Raw genomic sequence first — 18,732 nt, 5'->3', positions numbered from 1 at the left:
GGCAAGAGTCTTGGTCGTAAGGGCAACTAGGCAGCTAGGTTTTCCTAGCCGCCCAAGGCAGCCCTACAGCTAGAGAGTCCTAGCAGGTTTCTTAACCGTCCAAGGCAGCCCTGTGGCTAGGGACTCATGGTTGCAAGGACACCTTGCTAAGAGTTTTTTGGTAGGAATTTTAATAGTTTAAGAGTTAAACTATATATAATTAATCAAATAGTTTAACTAATTATTATCTAGTAGTCGTACGCGATGTATGCATTTGATGTATAATGTGGATGGATGATTATGGATAGTGTGATGATATATATGTGTGTATATGATTCTTATTATTGGAACTTGCGAGTCTCTTCTCTTTCTCCTTTATGTGATTATTATTATTAGGCTTACATACCTATAATTATATTGTAATTATACGAGAAAGCACGCCAAGAGTGTGGAGGTGCCAACGGAACTCACGAGGCAGAGATGGATGACTACGCATGGAGATGCATCGAGATATTAGCAGGAACGATGAGGACGAGATGGATGATCACAAGGCACAGAGATACGCCGAGGAGGACGCCATTGGGTGGAGGTCACTCTTTGTTTGTCCAAGCTTTTATGAGGCATCAACATATAACATGTCAACTGAGCTACCCATATCCACCGTAACCCACTTCACCCAAGCATTCGATATCCGGATGGAGATTGACAACAGCTCATCCAGGGTAAAGTGGGTGGCTTCCTCTTCCCTGAGGAAGATTTAAGATCCTGCTTCCATTCTTGAATGTTTTCTCCCAGTGGCCTAGGTGCATGCCCTATGTCCAAAGAAACTTTCTCCCTCTAGGGAGTGTCCCCCGAAGATGATGTCGATTCGTTTCTCTTTTGGTCCTCGGGAATGGGACCATGCTGCCATGCAATTCAATGCAATCCACCGAGGGGGCCTCCAGGAGGCCAAGCTAGGGCTTGCCAGTGGGCTTTGGTGGAAGGGGGTACCGATAATGGCTGAAGAGTGAGTCACCGGTGCATGAGGACTAAGAAGGCTTTTGATGAGATGAGTAGGTACCCAGAGCGCCCATTGGTAGGAGTTATGAAAGGAGTGTCCCCCCTACCCTACTCATCATGTTCCATAATAGAGGTAGCTTACCAGTTTACCAGTGTGTCATCCCGAGGTCAGTGTTGATGTTGGGTCTCTGGGATGACATTCCATGTCTGACTTTTTTGCCGCTTTGAGTTAGGAAGAAAGTGGTCCCTCCTTTAATTGTCCGAAAGGGACGTACGAGGGAGACGAACCATGCTGCCGACTATTAATATGGGGAAATGGCCATTTCTTCATAGGATCAGCAAGGAGTGATTCTTACGATCTCTTTTTGAGAAGCCGAGGTAGGCAAGGATCATGGGTTGATCTCTTGTCGATGGCTATAGAGAATTAGTGGGAGCTCTTATATTTTTTCCTTAGGTGGGTTGCTCGGCTTAGGTGGTAGGATGAGTTAGTGGCGCTGATACTTTCCCTACCACAACTATTGTGACCTGATTATTTGTCAATAGACACATAGAAGGTGATCGATGCCAAATCTATCTATTCGTTCCAGTTTGTTTGCAAGCCTATTTTGCAGGAGACTAGGAGTCCACAGGTCTAGGTCTGATGTGATGCAGCTCCCTGAGCTAAATGGCTTTTAGGATCATATATTTTCTATTTGAGCACGAATCTACGAATGAATCACTTCGTCACGAGATCAATAGTTATTAATCAGGGAAACTTGTGAATAAATGCAAGAAGATAATACGAGCGAATATATTGAAATTATGTTTTTTTTTCAAGGAGTATATTCTTCGGTGTTTTATCCAATAACTTTTATCATTGGTTTTTTTATTTTTATCTCGAGATATTTCTTTTATAAATGATAAAAATAATTCATGAATCAAGCCCAATTGAAATTAAAAATGTTTTAGATAGTCCAATTTCAGGTGCAATTGGATTAAGTTTCACTTAACCAACTCAAGCTTTTACATAATAACTAGAGTATGATTCTTAGATGTTAATATTTTAATTTTTTTAAAAATATAATAATTAATCATTAAAATTTAAAAAAAATTTAATCGATTTTATTATCGAGTATAATTTTATCAACTTTTAGTAAATCAATCTTAACTTCCATAGAAATACTATGACATGGTTATAAGATGATTAATATTTTTTATTTTTTAAAATTTTTATGATAATTAACTATCAAAATTAGAGACTTTTTGAATAGGTTGTTCTTTGATTGGACGTAACTTAATTCAATTTCTGAGTGTAACTTAGTTAACTTTGATTAAACCAACTCGAACTTCCACCGCGCTATACTTTAAGATGATTATTATTATTTTTATTTTTACACAAAATTATATTAATTAATTATCAAATTTTTAGATTTTTGAATTAATATTGTAATCGAGTGTAAGTACAATTTTGATTAGTGCTTAGTCAACTTCTACTAAATCATCTCAAAATTTTAATTCTAGTATGGTTAATACTATCTTATTTTTTAAGAATTTTTATAATTAATTATTAAAATTAAAGAATTTTAGCAAACATCTGTGATCTTAGGTAAAAGTCTGAGAGTATTTCTTTTCCAAGTGAAAAAATAAAATAAAAATGAATATGAGATGTCGTCCTATTAAAAGTCATCAGTAAAGATATATATTTTTTTAAATGTTCTATATTCTTTACTAATGATCGGAAAAAAAAATTTTTGCCTCAGAACGTCCATCGAACACGGAACATGAGGCGATATTTATGGGGTGGGAAGGGGGTTTTGTAGTGTGCACATGCCAGGCGCGTGCTTTGTTTGTGTCTTCCAACGTTCGAAAAATTCGAACTCCAGGCTCGGTATTGTCCGCACCAGAATGGCCCGTTGCCTTCGTCTGGTTCGGGTAAGAAAGAAGGAGAGAGGGAGGGGAAAGTTGGCGCCGAAGTCACCGGTATGGGGCCCACAGAGAAGGGTCGGTCCTTCAGGCCGCGCGTGGGGCCTGTGAACTCCCTGGCCGGCTTGCGGGTGGGTGAGGGAGCCCCGTAACGGATCACCCACCCACAAGCAGAGAATCTTGTAAAGTTTAAATGATGAATTTTTGAAAATAAAAATAAAAATTTTAAGTGTGTTTTGCGAGAATTTTTTTAAAGTTGAAACGCTATCAAAAAAATTTCAAAAATTATTTTTTTAAAAAAATCATCAAGTTAAAAAAAAAAAAAGAGGAGAGATTCTTTATGATTCTCCTCCTTTTCTTAAATAAAAAATGGTTTTAGCTTATTCCTTTTTAGCATAGTTTAATAGAAAGTTTTTAGGTAATTCTTTTGTTACTTTATCAAAAAAAACTTTTGGCTGATTACTTTTCAGCTTATTTAATAGAAAGTTCTATGTAATTTAAGTGTCATTTTCTTTTCCATCTTTTTCTGAAAAAAATAAAATAAGAATTTCCATCTATCGTTTTGTTTTGTTTCCGGTTCGTATGACAAATCTTTTCACTAGTTATTCTTAGAGATGGAGAAATAGTGAATCTAGTTCAAAAACTGGTCTAGTCTCGATCATATGCAGGAGCAAATGACTAAGAAGAATTCCTTTTTATCTTTTACCCAATTCTTGGCCCGTCTCCTTGTGCACGCACTTCTGCTCAAATGGATGAGCGAAACCATGACGCAGGTGTTCGACGAAAATAAAGCTGCATACTGTTCCTGCAGGGAAAAACTATTTGCCATGCGAAGGTTCTTTTGCTACAAAACTGTAGGTCAATGGAAGCTGTGGCTGATCAACTTAGTGGCCCTTATCATGATAAAGTGCATGCTCTTTGGTTGGCAACAGAATTGTGTTGAGATTAAGTAAAGACTGTAATGAAGACCTCCAGCAAGGAACATGATAACAGCATCACAATTTATGCAGATGTTTAACCCATAACTCGGTGGAGATCTTTAAGCATGAATGTGACTAACACGAGCAGGGGGAGAAAGCTAGTTAAAGAACAAAGAACGAATACCTCACAGGCAATTCTTCCCAAAAGAAAACATCATCGCTCACATCTGATTGTTGAAGTTCATATATTCTCTTTGATGTTCAGCTATTCGAGGGCGGATGTCTTTTTAACTGTCAATGTTGACAGCAAACAGTACTGCAGGTGACATCTAGACTACGCAATTGCCGGTGTCGATTGGTTTGTTGGAATTAAACTTGTTCAAGTATCATAAAAAAGGTTCATTGCATTAAGTGGGAGAATTAAGTGGGAGAATCATTACATCAAGAAGAAAAAATGGATTAGAAGTCTATCGAAGGATAAGTCAAATTGGTTATTTGTTCTTGAAAGGGTTTCTTGAAAGAGAATGATTCATCTTGAATACAATTAATATAATGTATCTTTGGGGACTATATAAACCCCATGGGTCATGAGTAAAAAGAATAGAGTTTCTGAAATTGTAAAAGTATTTTTCTTGAGAGAAATATAGAATATTGAAAGCTTGTCCTACTCTTCCTCTATTTGATATCTCTATCCCCTCTTCCTATCAACATCAACATTTGGTATCAGAGCATAGGTTAAACTATGACTTCTTCCTCAAGTGCCATCCAACTCCAGATCCCCAGATTGACAAAAGAAAATTATGACATATGGTGCATCCAAATGAAGGTTCTTCTAGGCTCCCAAGATGTATGGGAGTTTGTAGAAGATGGATTTGCTGAACCAAGTCCAGCAAAAGAAGGAGCAATGAATGCAGAAGGAAGAAAACAACTCAAAGAAAGAAGGAAGAAGGAGAAAAAGGCTTTGTTCATAATCTACCAAGGCCTTGATGATACAATGTTCGAGATCATCGCTCCAGCAAATACTTCAAAGGAGGCTTGGGAAATGTTTCAAAGAGCATTCGGTGGTATTAATAAGGTAAAGAAACTTCGTCTACAAGTTTTACGAGCCGAGTTTGAGAAATTACAACAAGGTACTTCTGAAACCATTTCTGATTACTTCTCAAAAATCATTTCTATTGTTCATCAAATGAGACGAAATGGTGAACAAGTAAATGATCAGAGAGTAATAGAAAAAATATTGAGATCTCTAGATCCGAAATTTGATTTTATTGCTGTTGCGATTGAAGAATCTAAAGATTTGGAAAAAATGTCTTTAGAAGAACTTATGGGTTTCCTTCAAGTTCATGAACAAAGGATTACAAAAAGAGGAGAAGAGAAAACTATGGAGCAAGCACTACAAGCTAAGTTTGCTCTTGAAAATAAAAGAGAATCAAATTCTCAAAGAGGAAGAGGACGAGGACAAAGAGGAAGAGGAGACATAAATCAGACCAATCAAGAATCTCCAAACAGTGAAGATGTTGGAGAAAATTATAGCCAAAGAGGCCGAGGTTATGGTCGAGGACGTGACCGAGACCGTGGACGTGGCAGAAACTCTAAAAGTTCTGAAATACAATGCTATGTTTGCAAAAGGTATGGACATTACTCTTATGAATGTTATTATAATCCTAACAATCAAGGTGATAAGGCAAATTTTGTTGAGGAAGAAAAGAAGGAAAATCAAGTTTTGCTAATGAGTTATGAAAATTTGAAAAATGATCAGTCTATGACATGGTATCTAGATACAGGAGCCTCAAATCACATGTGTGGTATCAAAGATCTATTTTCAGAAATAGATACAAGTTATTCCGGGAACATTACATTTGGTGATTTGTCTCAAAGACCAGTAAGAGGCAAAGGTAAAATTCTCCTTGAACTTAATAATGGCAAGGAAGTATGTATTTCAGATGTTTATTATGTTCCTGATATGAAAAATAATATTCTAAGCTTGGGACAATTACTTGAAAAAGGTTATGAAATTGAGATGAAAGATATGACTCTCTCAATTCGTGACAAGAACAAAACACTGATATCACATGTGAAAATGGCAAGGAATAGAATGTTTCCTCTACATTTGAGTATTTTTGATCAATCAAATTGTTTTAAAGCTGATATTGAGGATATTTCTACACTTTGGCATCTTAGATATGCTCATTTAAATTTCGAGGCTTTGAAACTTCTAGAAAAGTATAATATGGTGACAGGAATGCCAAAAATTGATCGCCCGGCAAAATTGTGTGAAGTATGTGTTATGGGTAAGCAAGAAAGAAAGCCTTTCAAAGTGAGAAGGACAAAAAGAGCATGGAATCGACTTGATCTGGTACACTCAGATGTTTGTGGCCCTATCAATCCAGTATCACTTGGAGGAAGCAGGTATTTTCTTACCTTCACTATTGATCATAGTGGAAAAACTTGGGTTTACATGTTAAAAGAAAAGAAAGAAGTTTTAAGCAAATTCAAAAAATTTAAGGATTTGGTTGAAAGACAAAGTTGTTGTAAGATTAAATGTTTAAGAACAGATAGAGGTGGTGAATATATATCAAATGAATTTGAAAGTTTTTGTAGAAATAATGGAATTCTATATCAATTCACCATGCCATACACACCTCAACAAAATGGTGTCTCGGAAAGAAAAAATAGGACTATCCTTAATATGGTCCGATGCATGTTAAAGGAAAGAAAAATTCCGAAAGAATTTTGGGGTGATGCTGTTGCTTGTGCAGTTTATTTGCTTAACAGGTTTCCAACAAAGCGAATTGGTAATGTTACACTAGAAGAAGCATGGAGCTTACAAAAACCAAGAGTTGATTATTTAAGGATTTTTGGAAGTGTTGCATTTGCCAAGATACCAGAAGAAAAGAGAACGAAATTAGAGGATAAAAGCCAGAAATGTATTTTGTTAGGTTATCCAGAGAATTCTAGTGGTTACAAACTCTACAATCCTATCACAAATAAAGTTGTGATGTCAAGAGATGTTGAGTTTGATGAACAACAGATTTGGAACTGGAAAAGTGATGAGCAGCATAAGAAAGCTGTAGTTTCAGAAGAAGATGATATAATACAAGCAAGCACCGAAGTTGCTTTGCCAGAATCATCACCTAGGTCACATGATTCAAGAAGTCCAATTATAAGAAGGACAAGACCTATTCAGGACCTATATGATGTGACTCGAAGGATTGATACTAACAATGATGAACTTTCTTTATTTTGTCTTTTTGCAGGATATGATCCATTAACCTTCAAAGAAGCTTATAGAGATGAAAAATGGCGACAAGCTATGAATGAAGAGATTCATGCCATTAACAAAAATAATACATGGGAGCTTACTACACTTCCAGAAGACCACCAAGCTATCGGTGTTAGGTGGATCTTCAAAACAAAAAGAAATGCAAAAGGAGAGGTGGAGAAATACAAGGCCAGATTGGTTGCAAAGGGATATAAACAACAATATGGAATTGATTATGAAGAAGTATTTGCGCCAGTTGCTCGATTGGAGACAGTAAGATTACTTATCTCTCTAGCAGCTCAAATGAAATGGAAGATTTTACAAATGGATGTCAAATCAGTATTTCTTAATGGAGTTCTTGAAGAAGAGGTATATATTCAACAACTTCGAAGAAAAACTTGGCATGCTAGATGGAACAAGTTTAAGAGGGGAGAATGTTGGAATTAAACTTGTTCAAGTGTTATAAAAAAGGTTCATTGCATCAAGTGGGAGAATCATTACATCAAGAAGAAAAAATGGATTAGAAGTCTATCGAAGAATAAGTCAAATTGGTTATTGGTTCTTGAAAGGGTTTCTTGAAAGAGAATGATTCATCTTGAATACAATTAATATAATGTATCTTTGGGGACTATATAAACCCCATATGTTGGGTCATGAGTAAAAAGAATAGAGTTTCTGAAATTGTAAAAGTGTTTTTCTTGAGAGAAATATAGAATATTGAAAGCTTGTCCTACTCTTCCTCTATTTGATATCTCTATCCCCTCTTCCTATCAATATCAACATGGTTTACCATCGAACAAAGTTGTCGGCCTAATGATATCACCAGGTTTGAGATGGTTGGTGAACGACTCATCCTTTGTTGCATGATTCTGAACAGACTGCACTTACTCAAGAATTTTCCTCAAACAATCAAGTGGCCCCCTGTATAAGTGCATATACATTACAAGTGGTCCTAGAAGAAGGTCATCCTTATAAAGTGTATGCAAACTTAGCTTTTGGCAAATCTGCTGCCGATACTGAAGTTCCATATAATGAAGGTATCTGGGAGCAGGTGCCCATGTCAATGCTTGATGAACACACGGTCCAACCATCATTCCTCCAGAGAAGTGGTTCATGATCTTAAACACATTCATGCAAGAAGTCTTTGGCCAACTTTTTCTCAGCAATATCAAACCCTACATCCTGATATGTTCTGATGCAGATATTGCGAGGAATCCATAACGGGGCCGTTCCTACTGTGATGTCTCTCAACTAATCTTTATACATTATGTGCTTGCTTTTCCTCCTCATGCGATGACGTGAGGCTTGTTTTTTTTTTAGTTTTCCAAGGAAGTAAAAACTATATTGGCTTAGCCGGAGCTAAGAAAAAACGGAGGAAGAGGATGCTCCAGGGAAGACCATAAAAAGATTACAGCCATTTGCCCTGCAGAAATGGGCAGAATCATGGGCAACAATGTTGTGAGACCTATCGAAATAAGATAAAATGTGAAACTCAAACCTGCGCAGCAATAACCTGGATGGAATCCGAGTGGACTCCAAAATGATGCAAGCACCGACGGCGAGCATGTTTAAATCCCTCTCACAGTGCCACAGTGCAAGGGCATCCGCCATAAGTGCAGAGGTGGCATGGCTGCGGAACCCGACTTCCATAATGACACCTCTTCCAGCATGTTTGAGAGCAAATCCACCACCTGCAAGATCAGAGATGGGTTCAAAAGAACCATCACATTCAAGTTGATATAGGTTGGTACCCGACAAACATGCCTCGTTGTTCACCTGCCTCTTGATTTGGATGACAAACGAAAAGGAACGCGGTTCTCTTGGTGTCCTCATCCCAAGTTGAACACCGGTAGTTGCCATGGTCACGACTGGGGCCCAGGTCGGATATGACTGGGCCGAACCTTTGGAACCCGAGATGGGGACAAAGAGGTGACCACGTTGGCGATAAATAATGCAAGTTGCGGCCCTTCTCGGTCAATCGTTGACAGCTCGTTCATATGTGGATTTACTAGTTAATTTACTAGAATATGTTTTATTATGAGAAAAATGCTACGCAGCGGATAAAGTCATCTTATGATGTGGCTCCAAAGTAACCGTTGTCATACCCCGTGCCCTCGATACGTTTCCCGCCACACCATCCTGGGTAGGCCCACCGTGAACAAAAGAATCGGTAAGGGACGCGTACTAAATTGGTCGGAGAATATTCTGCCAAAACATGCGGATAAGATTTATTGTGCGAGACCATGGACGGAATATCCGTTCCTGCACGGATGCATCCAAGCGCGCGCGAACGTACAAGAGACGGGACTCGCCTTGGAGACGATTACCGCTTGGTGGTGAGGGGATCCCCAAATTTGTCTTCGCAACGTAGGGGAAGCGGAGAACCACACGGCCACCCGCCCCCCACCACCCCCCGACCCACCGCCCCGGTCAAAAATCCTAATTAGAACAAGTTCGATCGATCGATCGATCGTCATTAACGATCTCGAGAGCCCTCCAAATCGAAAGTTCCCCCGAAGAATTCTAGGATTTCCCTAATCCGTCGAATTCGCCCCTTCCTTCTTCCTTTGCCGATATGGTTACCACCGGTGGTTCGTCGTCGGCCCGCTTCCACGGCGTTGATCGCTTCTATTGCCCTCCCGCCGTTAGGAGGCATCTCGAACAACAGCAACAGAAGCTCCAGCAGAAGAAATCATCGACGCAAAGGCCGGCGCGGCCGAGGACCCGGCCGTCCCCGGCCCCGGAAGAGTCCCGTGAGGCGGCCGAGAACCGAGCCAAATCGGATGATTCGTCATCGAAACCCTCCGTCTCGTCTTCGGCTTCGTCTCTCCCGACTCCTGCCGGCAATCTTGACCGATTTCTCGAATTCACCACTCTGATCGTCCCCGCTCATTACTTCCCCAAGGTTCGATAATGGATTTACGCGAGAAAGGTGTTAGCTTTCGTCTGCTTCCGAGAGTTATATTGGTCGGGTCGTTGAGTGGGTCTAATATTTTGGATCGTGGCAGACAAACGTTAGAGGGTGGAGGAACTGCGACGACGCGTTGAAGTCGCACCCCTACTTTTGCCTCGGAGATCTCTGGGAGTCTTTCAAGGAATGGAGCGCTTATGGCGCCGGGGTGCCGCTGGTGCTGAACGGCAATGACTCCGTTGTGCAGTATTATGTGCCGTATCTCTCTGCCATTCAGATATATGTGGACACTTCTACTCCCACTTTGAGATCGAGGTATGAATGATTTCGCTACATGCTTCCATCTGCAGTCCCAGCTATTAAATCTTATAGCTTAAACTTTACGAAATAGGGTAGCACCTCATCGCAAATTCCACTGGATATCTTCAATATTAAAGAATAAATTTGCCACCAAGGACGTGAAATGCCAAACTCTAAATTTTTGTTGCTTTGCTGTTTATGGTGTCTATATACTCATGAAATGTCATTCGATGCTGCTCCATTCTGGTTCATGGAGCTCTGTTATAGTGCAAAATTTAAACTTTAAGAAGCATTTAGTTATGGTGTATTCTTGCTTTTTGCATGTAAGTCTACATGGATCGACCAACATTGGTTCCACACTAAGAAAGGTTATTATTGCATATGAAGTTTGTTTGGTCAATCTGTAGCTTGAAGCTACCTTTTTTTGTGGTGGTTGTCTGTCCTTTGCAGATAGCTGCTTTTGTTCCGTTCTATCTTGCTGCTTCAAATTCAGAGAGCTGCCACCTTAAATAGATTAGGATTCGTCCAAATTCATTCTTTCTTCAGGTTGATCTCTTGAACAGTCTATATATTATTTTTATAATGTATGCTAACAAAAAACCCATTCATATCATAGCAAAAGGCATCATGTTAATACATGCACAAAACTGTTATGATGTTGCTGTTTCATGAACAAATAATAAATTGTGATGATTATAAGCTTTTGATTTGCAACCTTTTCAATCTTAGTTCAGCTGGAATAAGAAGTAAATACATTCTCTGATATTCATATGATTTCATCTATATTTTCCAGCTGGAGATGGAATATGAGTGCTGGACATTGGCAGGGGTTTGCTTAATTTTGTTCAAAACTATATGTAATACTAAGGGGCACGAATTATGTTCTTTTATCAATTTAAGTTAATGTAAAACAAGTTGACATCACAATGGCAGTAATAGCTGCTTCCTACAAAGCCTCATGTAACACAACTGTCTTTCAGTTCTCTTTGCGAAACATCAGCTGAGGCCTCTAGGGCTTTGGTATTTACAAGAGATTGCTTTTGTTCATCCACCATATTTGGTTATTACGTGTTGTTGATCCATCACTGTAGCCTGAGCAGCAGTTTGTCCTTACCTCTACCTTATAGTTCTTTCTGGTGGAAGCCCGTTTTGGCTAATGAACTCTACTTTCTATATGCGCATAATGAAGGTGTGTCAGCCTGCTTTATTGTTTTGTTAGAATGTATGATCGTTCAATTAGATTGATTTATCTGGTTGAAAACTGATTTTCATGATGGTTATAAACCATAAACGCCTCAAAGTGCTTCCTACTCATACCTGTAGGATTCTTCAAAGCTTGTAAACTATATAGTCTTATCATATATATATTTTTATATTGATATATGATGAGTTTCTGGGATACACATAATATCTTCAGAACACTCATGGACATAATGAGTACTGCCGATATGTATGTGTTTTGGACTTTTAATATACTATGAACTTGAGTAATTTTCTTGGACTTGTAAGGTACTTGGTTATGGTACTTCTATAAGGTATCATATGCCATAGTTGTAGAATGTCTAATTTGTATAAAATGTTTCTTTGATTAATTGTTAGTATTATGCAAAAAATTTCTTCATATATAATATTACAATACTGTCTGAAACTTGCCATTTTGTCCATTGAGTCCTGTGTGCAACTCTCTAAAGTACCACTGTATCACTGTATTCTTATCATTTGCTTGTCCAGCTTGCTAGCAGGTGATTCATTTGAATTCAGATCAATAGTCCAAAGATAGATGGCTTTGAACCATATATTAACTATCCCATCAAAGCCATAACCAATCTATTTCTTACAGCCTCCAGTTCTTTTACTCATTTTATATCCTTCCTTACCCCTGTCAGTTGTGTTTTTGCTTTTTTAGAGTATTATGCTATGAGTTTCACTTTCTTAAATATTTTAAGTTAATTTGGGATATTTGTTTGATAAAAGTAATAGTCAGTATGAACTACTTGTAAATTCACTGGTGATATTGTTAATGACTTACAAATGCAGGAATTCTTTACACAATAATGTCCAGATATCAGTTCAACATTATATATTCTGCCGTACAAGATTAACAAATTGGTGTGCACACAAGCTTTATGCCATGCAGGGACTGCAGAAACTTTGCAAAGTATTTGTGGTATAGTATTAAACAATAACATAATATTAAAGCAGGTAAAAGGTAGGAGGCAAACCTGGTAAAGCATGTACCGCAGTACTAGAACATGATCTCCGCCTTTAGTATGTCTTTGAACAGCCATGTCTGTCATTACCTTTTCCCGTGAGCCCATAGATATCTATGGACTAGTTGAGTGATCTTTTGTTTTGTTTTTCTTTTAAATGTTGAGCAATTGTTTGTTATTTAGTTCAGTTTCGGTGTCAGTTCAGGTCATGATAATTGTAATTGTATCACTGCTGAAACTTAAATGAAATGTGTAATCCAATAGTCATAGAATTTTGAGTAGGCTCTATTTCTCATTTTAGACCTGGTGAGGAAAGTGATGGGCAACATTACCTGGATACTAGCAGTGATAGCAGCAGCGAGAGTGAAGTAGACCAGATACAGGAAGGATTTGCATCTTTGGGAACCACCAACCACCATGAGCGAGGATGCTTCGTAGACGGTGATGGCGAGTCTTGCAACCCGGCCACTGTTCCTGTTTTTGAGTACCTAGAGAGGGATCCACCATACAGTAGAGAACCTCTTGCTGACAAGGCAAGTCTAATATTGAATATAAGAGAAAAAAAATGATTTTTTTTCTCTTATACCTACTGATATATGTTGCAGATATCAGGTCTTGCAAGTACATATCCAAATCTTAAAAACTACAAAAGCTGTGATCTACTGTCCTTGAGTTGGATGTCTGTTGCATGGTATGCTTTCGTTGATTTATTAATTGACCACTAATCATCTTTTACATGAATGAAACTTGTGTAGGCTGCATGCATCTGGTTGTTTCTTTTCATGTTGTGTTTGGTTTACTCATGTCAGTAATAATTATTTAATTTTTCTTGGTGATGTTTTTACTGCAGGTACCCAATTTACAGGATACCAACAGGACCAACATTAAGAGACTTGGATGCTTGCTTTTTGACCTTCCACTCATTGGCAACTCACAGAAGTAAGCATCTTTAAGCCACCTTTATAAGGACGCCCACAAATTTGGAACCATGTTTATATCTAATATCTTATTGTGGCTATGATGAACTCTATCCTGAACTGCCGTTGGAAATTATAGACAACAAAATGGAATCTAGAGTTGGAGACAAGCAAATGCATAACCATGTGATCTCAATGCAGTTAATTTATCTGCTTGTTCTGTTTCCCCTGGAGATCTACTGTTGCCCCTCAATGAGCTCCATTTTCATTTCATAATATTTTGATTTCCAAGTGTAAGCATGTCTCTTCACTGCATAATGTTTGTATAAAGGGATAGGGCCATTTTGAGAGAGTGCAGACATGATTACATTGAGAAATTTGGTTATCTGCACCAATAGAACTCAACATGCAGCTGTTGACAATTAGGTTCTGATATGTTTTTTTTACTGACAGTTTCTCACGGGGGTTTATGTATACCCCTGATAATAGATGTACTTGTCAATTACTATTGTTGCTAGAGTAGTGTTGAGAGAAAGCCAGCAATAGACGGTGTAAGAAGAAATCAGATTCCTGTGTCAGTTCCAACAACAATCAGTGAGGGTTTTACCTTAAATGTACAGTGCGAATAAACACGGATCTTTTAAAAAGCGCTATTACTTTCACTACTTCAATGTGCGTTTGGTTTCTGTTGACAGGTGGACCCAGTCCAAACTCTGAGGGTTTTGGAACTTGTTCTGTTGGTAATATCAAGAGATCCAACATGTCTGCAACGGTAAGTTTGCCCGTCTTTGGTCTTGCTTCGTACAAGTTCAGGGGTTCCATTTGGACATCTAGCGAACGACAGCTAGCGGGTTCGCTACTTCAAGCTGCAGACAATTGGCTTCGCCTTGTTCGAGTAGATCATCCAGACTATAGTTTTTTCAGCTCTCATCACAACACGTTTACGAGATGACCTACGATGACAAATGTAAATGCCTTTATTATTATTATTATTATTATTATTATTATTAAAGTGGTGTATCAGTTAAGCCTTGGTATTGAACTTAGCATCTGTGCACCCATGGGATAGTTTCGATTGTTGTGTTGGTATCATGTTAGTGTTTCTAAACCAGTCATGTTCTCGGCCGAGAGATGCGGATAACGCTGTATCGTTTGTCTCGAAAACTATTAGATCGTCTTAAAGGGAGGTTTCTCACCACTTAATTTTGCCCCTCCTGGGCTGGTTGATCTGGGTTTTGCAAGTTCGTATCGGGCAGCTCCAAGTTCATAGCTTGCCCTGCTTTGGCTGTCGCTTACTGTGGTGGAGAGAGAAAAGATTTTTGACGAGGCTTAGCGTGGGATGTTCTTTTACGTTGGTATACCAGCACAAAATTGCATCCGTATGGTTGAAGGGGATTATTCCTCTGGTCCGGTCTTCGAAGTGGTTTTGGATGTCCACAGAAGCTCAGTCTACTCAAAGTGTCCTCCATTGGTCTTACAAAGTGGTTTTTGATGTCCGCAGAAGCTCATCTACTCGAGTCCTCCCTTGGTGTCGGTGACGCACCTCTTAGGCCACGTAATTCGGCAAGCCCCATAGTTTGAGGGTGGGCCACGTAATTAAATTTTAAGTATGATCTCAACAGACAGAATTCTTTAAACATGATGTTGTTGACCGAGTTCCATTATTGATTGTGATGATTTTCTTGGGTAGCTCAAACTTTGTGATAGTATTCTTCCATACTATTCTTTGGGTTCTCAATTTATTCTTCGATGATAGAGGCTAACAGTTTTCACCCATTTACATTTAGTGAAGTAGTTGACATCGACAATCAACAACTTCAATCGTCCCAATACTGATGGAAAAGATCGAATAGATCTATCTCCCATTAAGCAAAGACCATACACGATCAATCGAGCTTAGAGAAATTACTAGTTGATATTGGATCCGTGTGAATCTCTAGCATCAATCGTATTTTTGAGTGTATGCTATCACATCCTTCCTCAATGTCGGACAATAACAACCTTGTTGTAGGATCTTGAATGTTTGTCTTATAATTTGACATCTTATCTATATAGTAAGTCTTCTTTTATACGTCTAGAAGATTAATGTTTCGTATGAACGTCCTTGGGACCATCATCCATAAAAGCGATGGGACCTAACACTATTCTCATTAGCGCATCCGTTTCTATATTTTCTTCTCGAAGTACCTACAATATCTTGAACTTGGCAAAGGAGATGACTAGTTTATTCACTTTGCCGAGTTACTTTGCCATCATAGCATCTCTGGCCTCGATGTTGCTGAGTGTTAAGAAACGGGGGTTAAGTGTTGCTAATCTCTTTGTATTTACAAAATAATGAGGATGCTGAGTGTTAAGAAACGGGGGTTAAGTGTTGCTAATCTCTTTGTATTTGCAAAATAATGAGGAACTGTATTAATAAACAAGGCACCATGTTGAGCAACTTCTTCCCAAATGTGAACTTGGGAAGATGGTCCCAAATGTGAACTTGTCCCGAGACCATTGTGATTATGAAGATGAAACTTCTTCCACATATCTAGCAATTTCATGAAATGTCTTGATGGCCAGATAGTGAATCAGGTGCCTTGGTTGGAGCCTTTATCATGCAAATTTGGAACAAATTCATTAATTAACAATAAGGTGTCACGCTTCTTTATCTCGTAGCAATTGGATTTCGTAAAACAATAATATATGGCTCGTGCTCAAAACTCAAAGAATAAGTTTATCTAGCTTTGGTTGATTGGAAATTGCTTTTCAAGTAGCAGCATGTTCTCTGATGTCATATGTGAAGAAATGTAGATTTAATCTGTTAGTAGAAAATATTATTGATGTTTTGATCAATCCAATATGATAAGAAAATCTAAGATGTCTCCGAGATAAAAATGTCAAGTTCCTGATGTCACCTGCTCAAAAATCAGGATTAAGAGAGATTTTCATATCTGATTATTCTTACGTTCAAATTAGTAACATGACATCTTCAAGTATGGATGCTAAAATCCTCTATTTTCTCCTTGAAATGTAAATTTGTCCTCTTTTATAACGATGAAGATAAGCATTTGATCATAAAAGATAAGAAAAAATTTTAAGATTATCTTTTTGGTTATAAGGAGTAAGAAGAAAACATACAATTATATTTATAATCATAGAGGATATGAATGAAACTTTCGATTGTTTACTTTGGACCTTCGACAGACAGGTGAAGGATAACCTTCATCTTCTTTTGCTTTGGACACTACATAATGATTACATATGGAAGGATAATTAACTGATAATATGTTTTCTAACACATTCTAGATATTTCTACAGGCCAATTGCACCTTCCAATTCTTCAATGTTTACTAAGGAGGATGCCTCAGCTCGTATAAATACCATTCGTTGTTATTACCGCTGTCACTGTGCAGCATCCAAACTGCCCATCCGTTGCTCAATCAAATAATCAATTTGAGAGATTTAGGGACGAGCTGGTAACAGAACCATTTGTTCTCTCAGGGATTCTGGAGGGATCACAAAATTAATAGCATGCACCCACCTATGACAATTAGAACGCAGCCTGTTCAGTGGCCTGGTTGCGAGTCCAGGCGCTGGAGCCGCATCTGCTCGTAGAACCTTGTGATGAACTCCTCGGCCTTCGTGTCGATTGCATGTGAAGCCTCACCCTCGTCGACGCCGTTGGCCCCAGTGCTGCCATCGTTGCCCTCGTCCGTGTCGTCGTCGAGTGCTTGTAGATCCTCCGCGGAAGCATAGCGGCTCATGCCGTCGTTGGAGGAGCACGCGGGGGAAGACGGCGGGGGGAACACATCGTGGAACGACTCGTGTCCAGCTGGTGGAGGCGGCGGCAAAAGAGGGAACGGCGGGCGGTAGTCGAGTTGGAGATGGAGAGGGCGCATACCATCGACAAGGCTCTTCAGCATACCATCGGCAGCTTTCGGAGATTTAGGGCTTTTCTTGCTGGATGAGCAGCGACGCATAGTGAAGATGGAGGCCCAAACGATGCCCAGCGTGCTGCGCTTCTTGGGGCGGTGGGAAGTTTTGGTCACGGTGGAGGTGCCATTGCTCTCTTCCTTCTTCTCCATAGGAGGAGAAGAAAGAAAAGGGAGTAGTTCCTCGCCCTCTGCAAAGGATGTTCGTTGAGCTCTTGAGGCTTTAGAGCAGAGGGGAGACGGGTCTTTATAGATGTTCGGTAAGGGAGGGAATGCCGCGCATGGTGTTTGGTTGATCGCACGTCATTAGGGAGAATATTCCTAGCCTTGATACGTGAAATGCCGAGAATGCCCTCTGTGGAAGTGGTAAATGGGGACGGGGGAAGGGAGGTTTCCATTATTAGCCGTGGACGCAGCGAAATATGGCGGAGGAATAGGTGGACGACCGGTTGTGGTCACACTTTAAATCAATGGTTCTCTCTCTTTCTCTCTGCCTTCCTTTTATTAGGGCACAATCTCTCTTATAGTACATTAAATATGTTATTTTACCTAAAATGCAATTTTAATTTTTAAGGCTCTAACAAGCTTGGTCATCGGATGAAAGTCATCCACTCGATAGGACAGCGAGAGCGGTTCATTTGCTGGTTTAGCCATTGTCATAAGATAGAAGAATATAACTATAGTCAAGGCACGGTTGCAGTGAGAGTCAGTCCGATCCTTTTGATGAGTATCCACTATGCAGTGTTGTCAAGGAGTACCGATAATTCAGTCCCAATGATCGGTTCATTAGACTCTCCATAGAGTTTGTTGAGCTTTACGAGGAGGAAGAGATACCGTATGAGAAGAGAGAGAGAGAGAGAGAGAGAGCCCCTTTTCTTGTCGTCTAGACTTTGTTGTCCGGAGACACATTGAATATGATTGCAAAGCACACAATAAAGAATATAAAAAAGAGTTTAAGGTTTCTTCTTTCTAACATGGTCTCAGAGCTTGAGCTTAACAGAGATTTGGATGCGAGGGGATGAGCCGAGCAATAGGGAGTATCTCCCTTGGCCCTCTCTCTACCCCCTCCAATAGTAACACACTAGAGGCGAGACCTTTTCACCCTTTATCCTGCCTGTAACGTCCCCAACCTAGTAGAAAGCTAGGAATAGTACAACATCGTAATCCTATGTGTTTCCCGATAAGAATGCAAAGCCAAAATCAAAACAAAAAAATTTCATATAACATTTATCATATAAGTTAATCAATAATAAATTCACTCACAAGATATTCATAATTTGTTCGATAGATCAATTGCATAATCCAATCAACAATATCCACCATGCTTTTACTGTGCAACTCTAAAAAAATAAAATATAATTATTATATGAGCAAATCACATTTCAGCGCCATGACTCGCATGCCGGTTAAAACTT

At 39.1% G+C, this 18,732-nt stretch overlaps 2 protein-coding genes across 4 annotated transcripts; one reads left to right on the top strand and one right to left on the bottom strand.

Moving 5' to 3' along the window:
- Nucleotides 1-9,411: 9,411 nt before the first annotated feature.
- Nucleotides 9,412-14,442, top strand: LOC103983725 (uncharacterized). Of its 3 annotated transcripts, none has more exons than XM_018826021.2 (6): nucleotides 9,412-9,967; nucleotides 10,071-10,288; nucleotides 12,830-13,016; nucleotides 13,089-13,174; nucleotides 13,334-13,422; nucleotides 14,096-14,442. In XM_018826021.2, exons 1-6 carry the CDS (start codon nucleotides 9,638-9,640, stop codon nucleotides 14,350-14,352), a joined length of 1,167 nt encoding a protein of 388 aa, XP_018681566.2. In that variant the 5' UTR covers nucleotides 9,412-9,637; the 3' UTR covers nucleotides 14,353-14,442. The 3 variants fall into 3 exon arrangements, with proteins under 3 accessions (XP_018681566.2, XP_009399274.2, XP_065007228.1); XM_009400999.3 differs by having other exon boundaries at nucleotides 9,415-9,967; nucleotides 12,785-13,016; XM_065151156.1 differs by lacking the exon at nucleotides 14,096-14,442 and adding an exon at nucleotides 13,540-13,943 and having other exon boundaries at nucleotides 9,416-9,967; nucleotides 12,785-13,016.
- Nucleotides 14,443-16,951: 2,509 nt separating this feature from the next.
- Nucleotides 16,952-17,470, bottom strand: LOC103983776 (uncharacterized). The gene has a single exon (XM_009401049.2). It carries the CDS (start codon nucleotides 17,468-17,470, stop codon nucleotides 16,952-16,954), a length of 519 nt encoding a protein of 172 aa, XP_009399324.2.
- Between the last annotated feature and the right edge of the window lie 1,262 nt (nucleotides 17,471-18,732).

The sequence above is a fragment of the Musa acuminata genome, chromosome BXJ3-5 (assembly GCF_036884655.1).
Source record: "Musa acuminata AAA Group cultivar baxijiao chromosome BXJ3-5, Cavendish_Baxijiao_AAA, whole genome shotgun sequence".
In the NCBI taxonomy this organism is placed as follows: domain Eukaryota; kingdom Viridiplantae; phylum Streptophyta; class Magnoliopsida; order Zingiberales; family Musaceae; genus Musa; species Musa acuminata.
Note: the sequence above shows the minus strand (reverse complement) of the source record. Positions and strands in the feature narration are given on the sequence as shown.

Bases quoted from the DNA above. Each gene is read 5' to 3' on its own strand.
- LOC103983725 (XM_009400999.3), top strand. From the start codon at position 9,638: ATGGTTACCACCGGTGGTTCGTCGTCGGCCCGCTTCCACGGCGTTGAT. The intron at 13,017-13,088 runs GCAAGTCTAATA...TATATGTTGCAG, and splicing joins GAGAACCTCTTGCTGACAAG to ATATCAGGTCTTGCAAGTAC. The intron at 13,175-13,333 runs GTATGCTTTCGT...TTTTTACTGCAG, and splicing joins AGTTGGATGTCTGTTGCATG to GTACCCAATTTACAGGATAC.
- LOC103983776 (XM_009401049.2), bottom strand. From the start codon at position 17,470: ATGGAGAAGAAGGAAGAGAGCAATGGCACCTCCACCGTGACCAAAACT.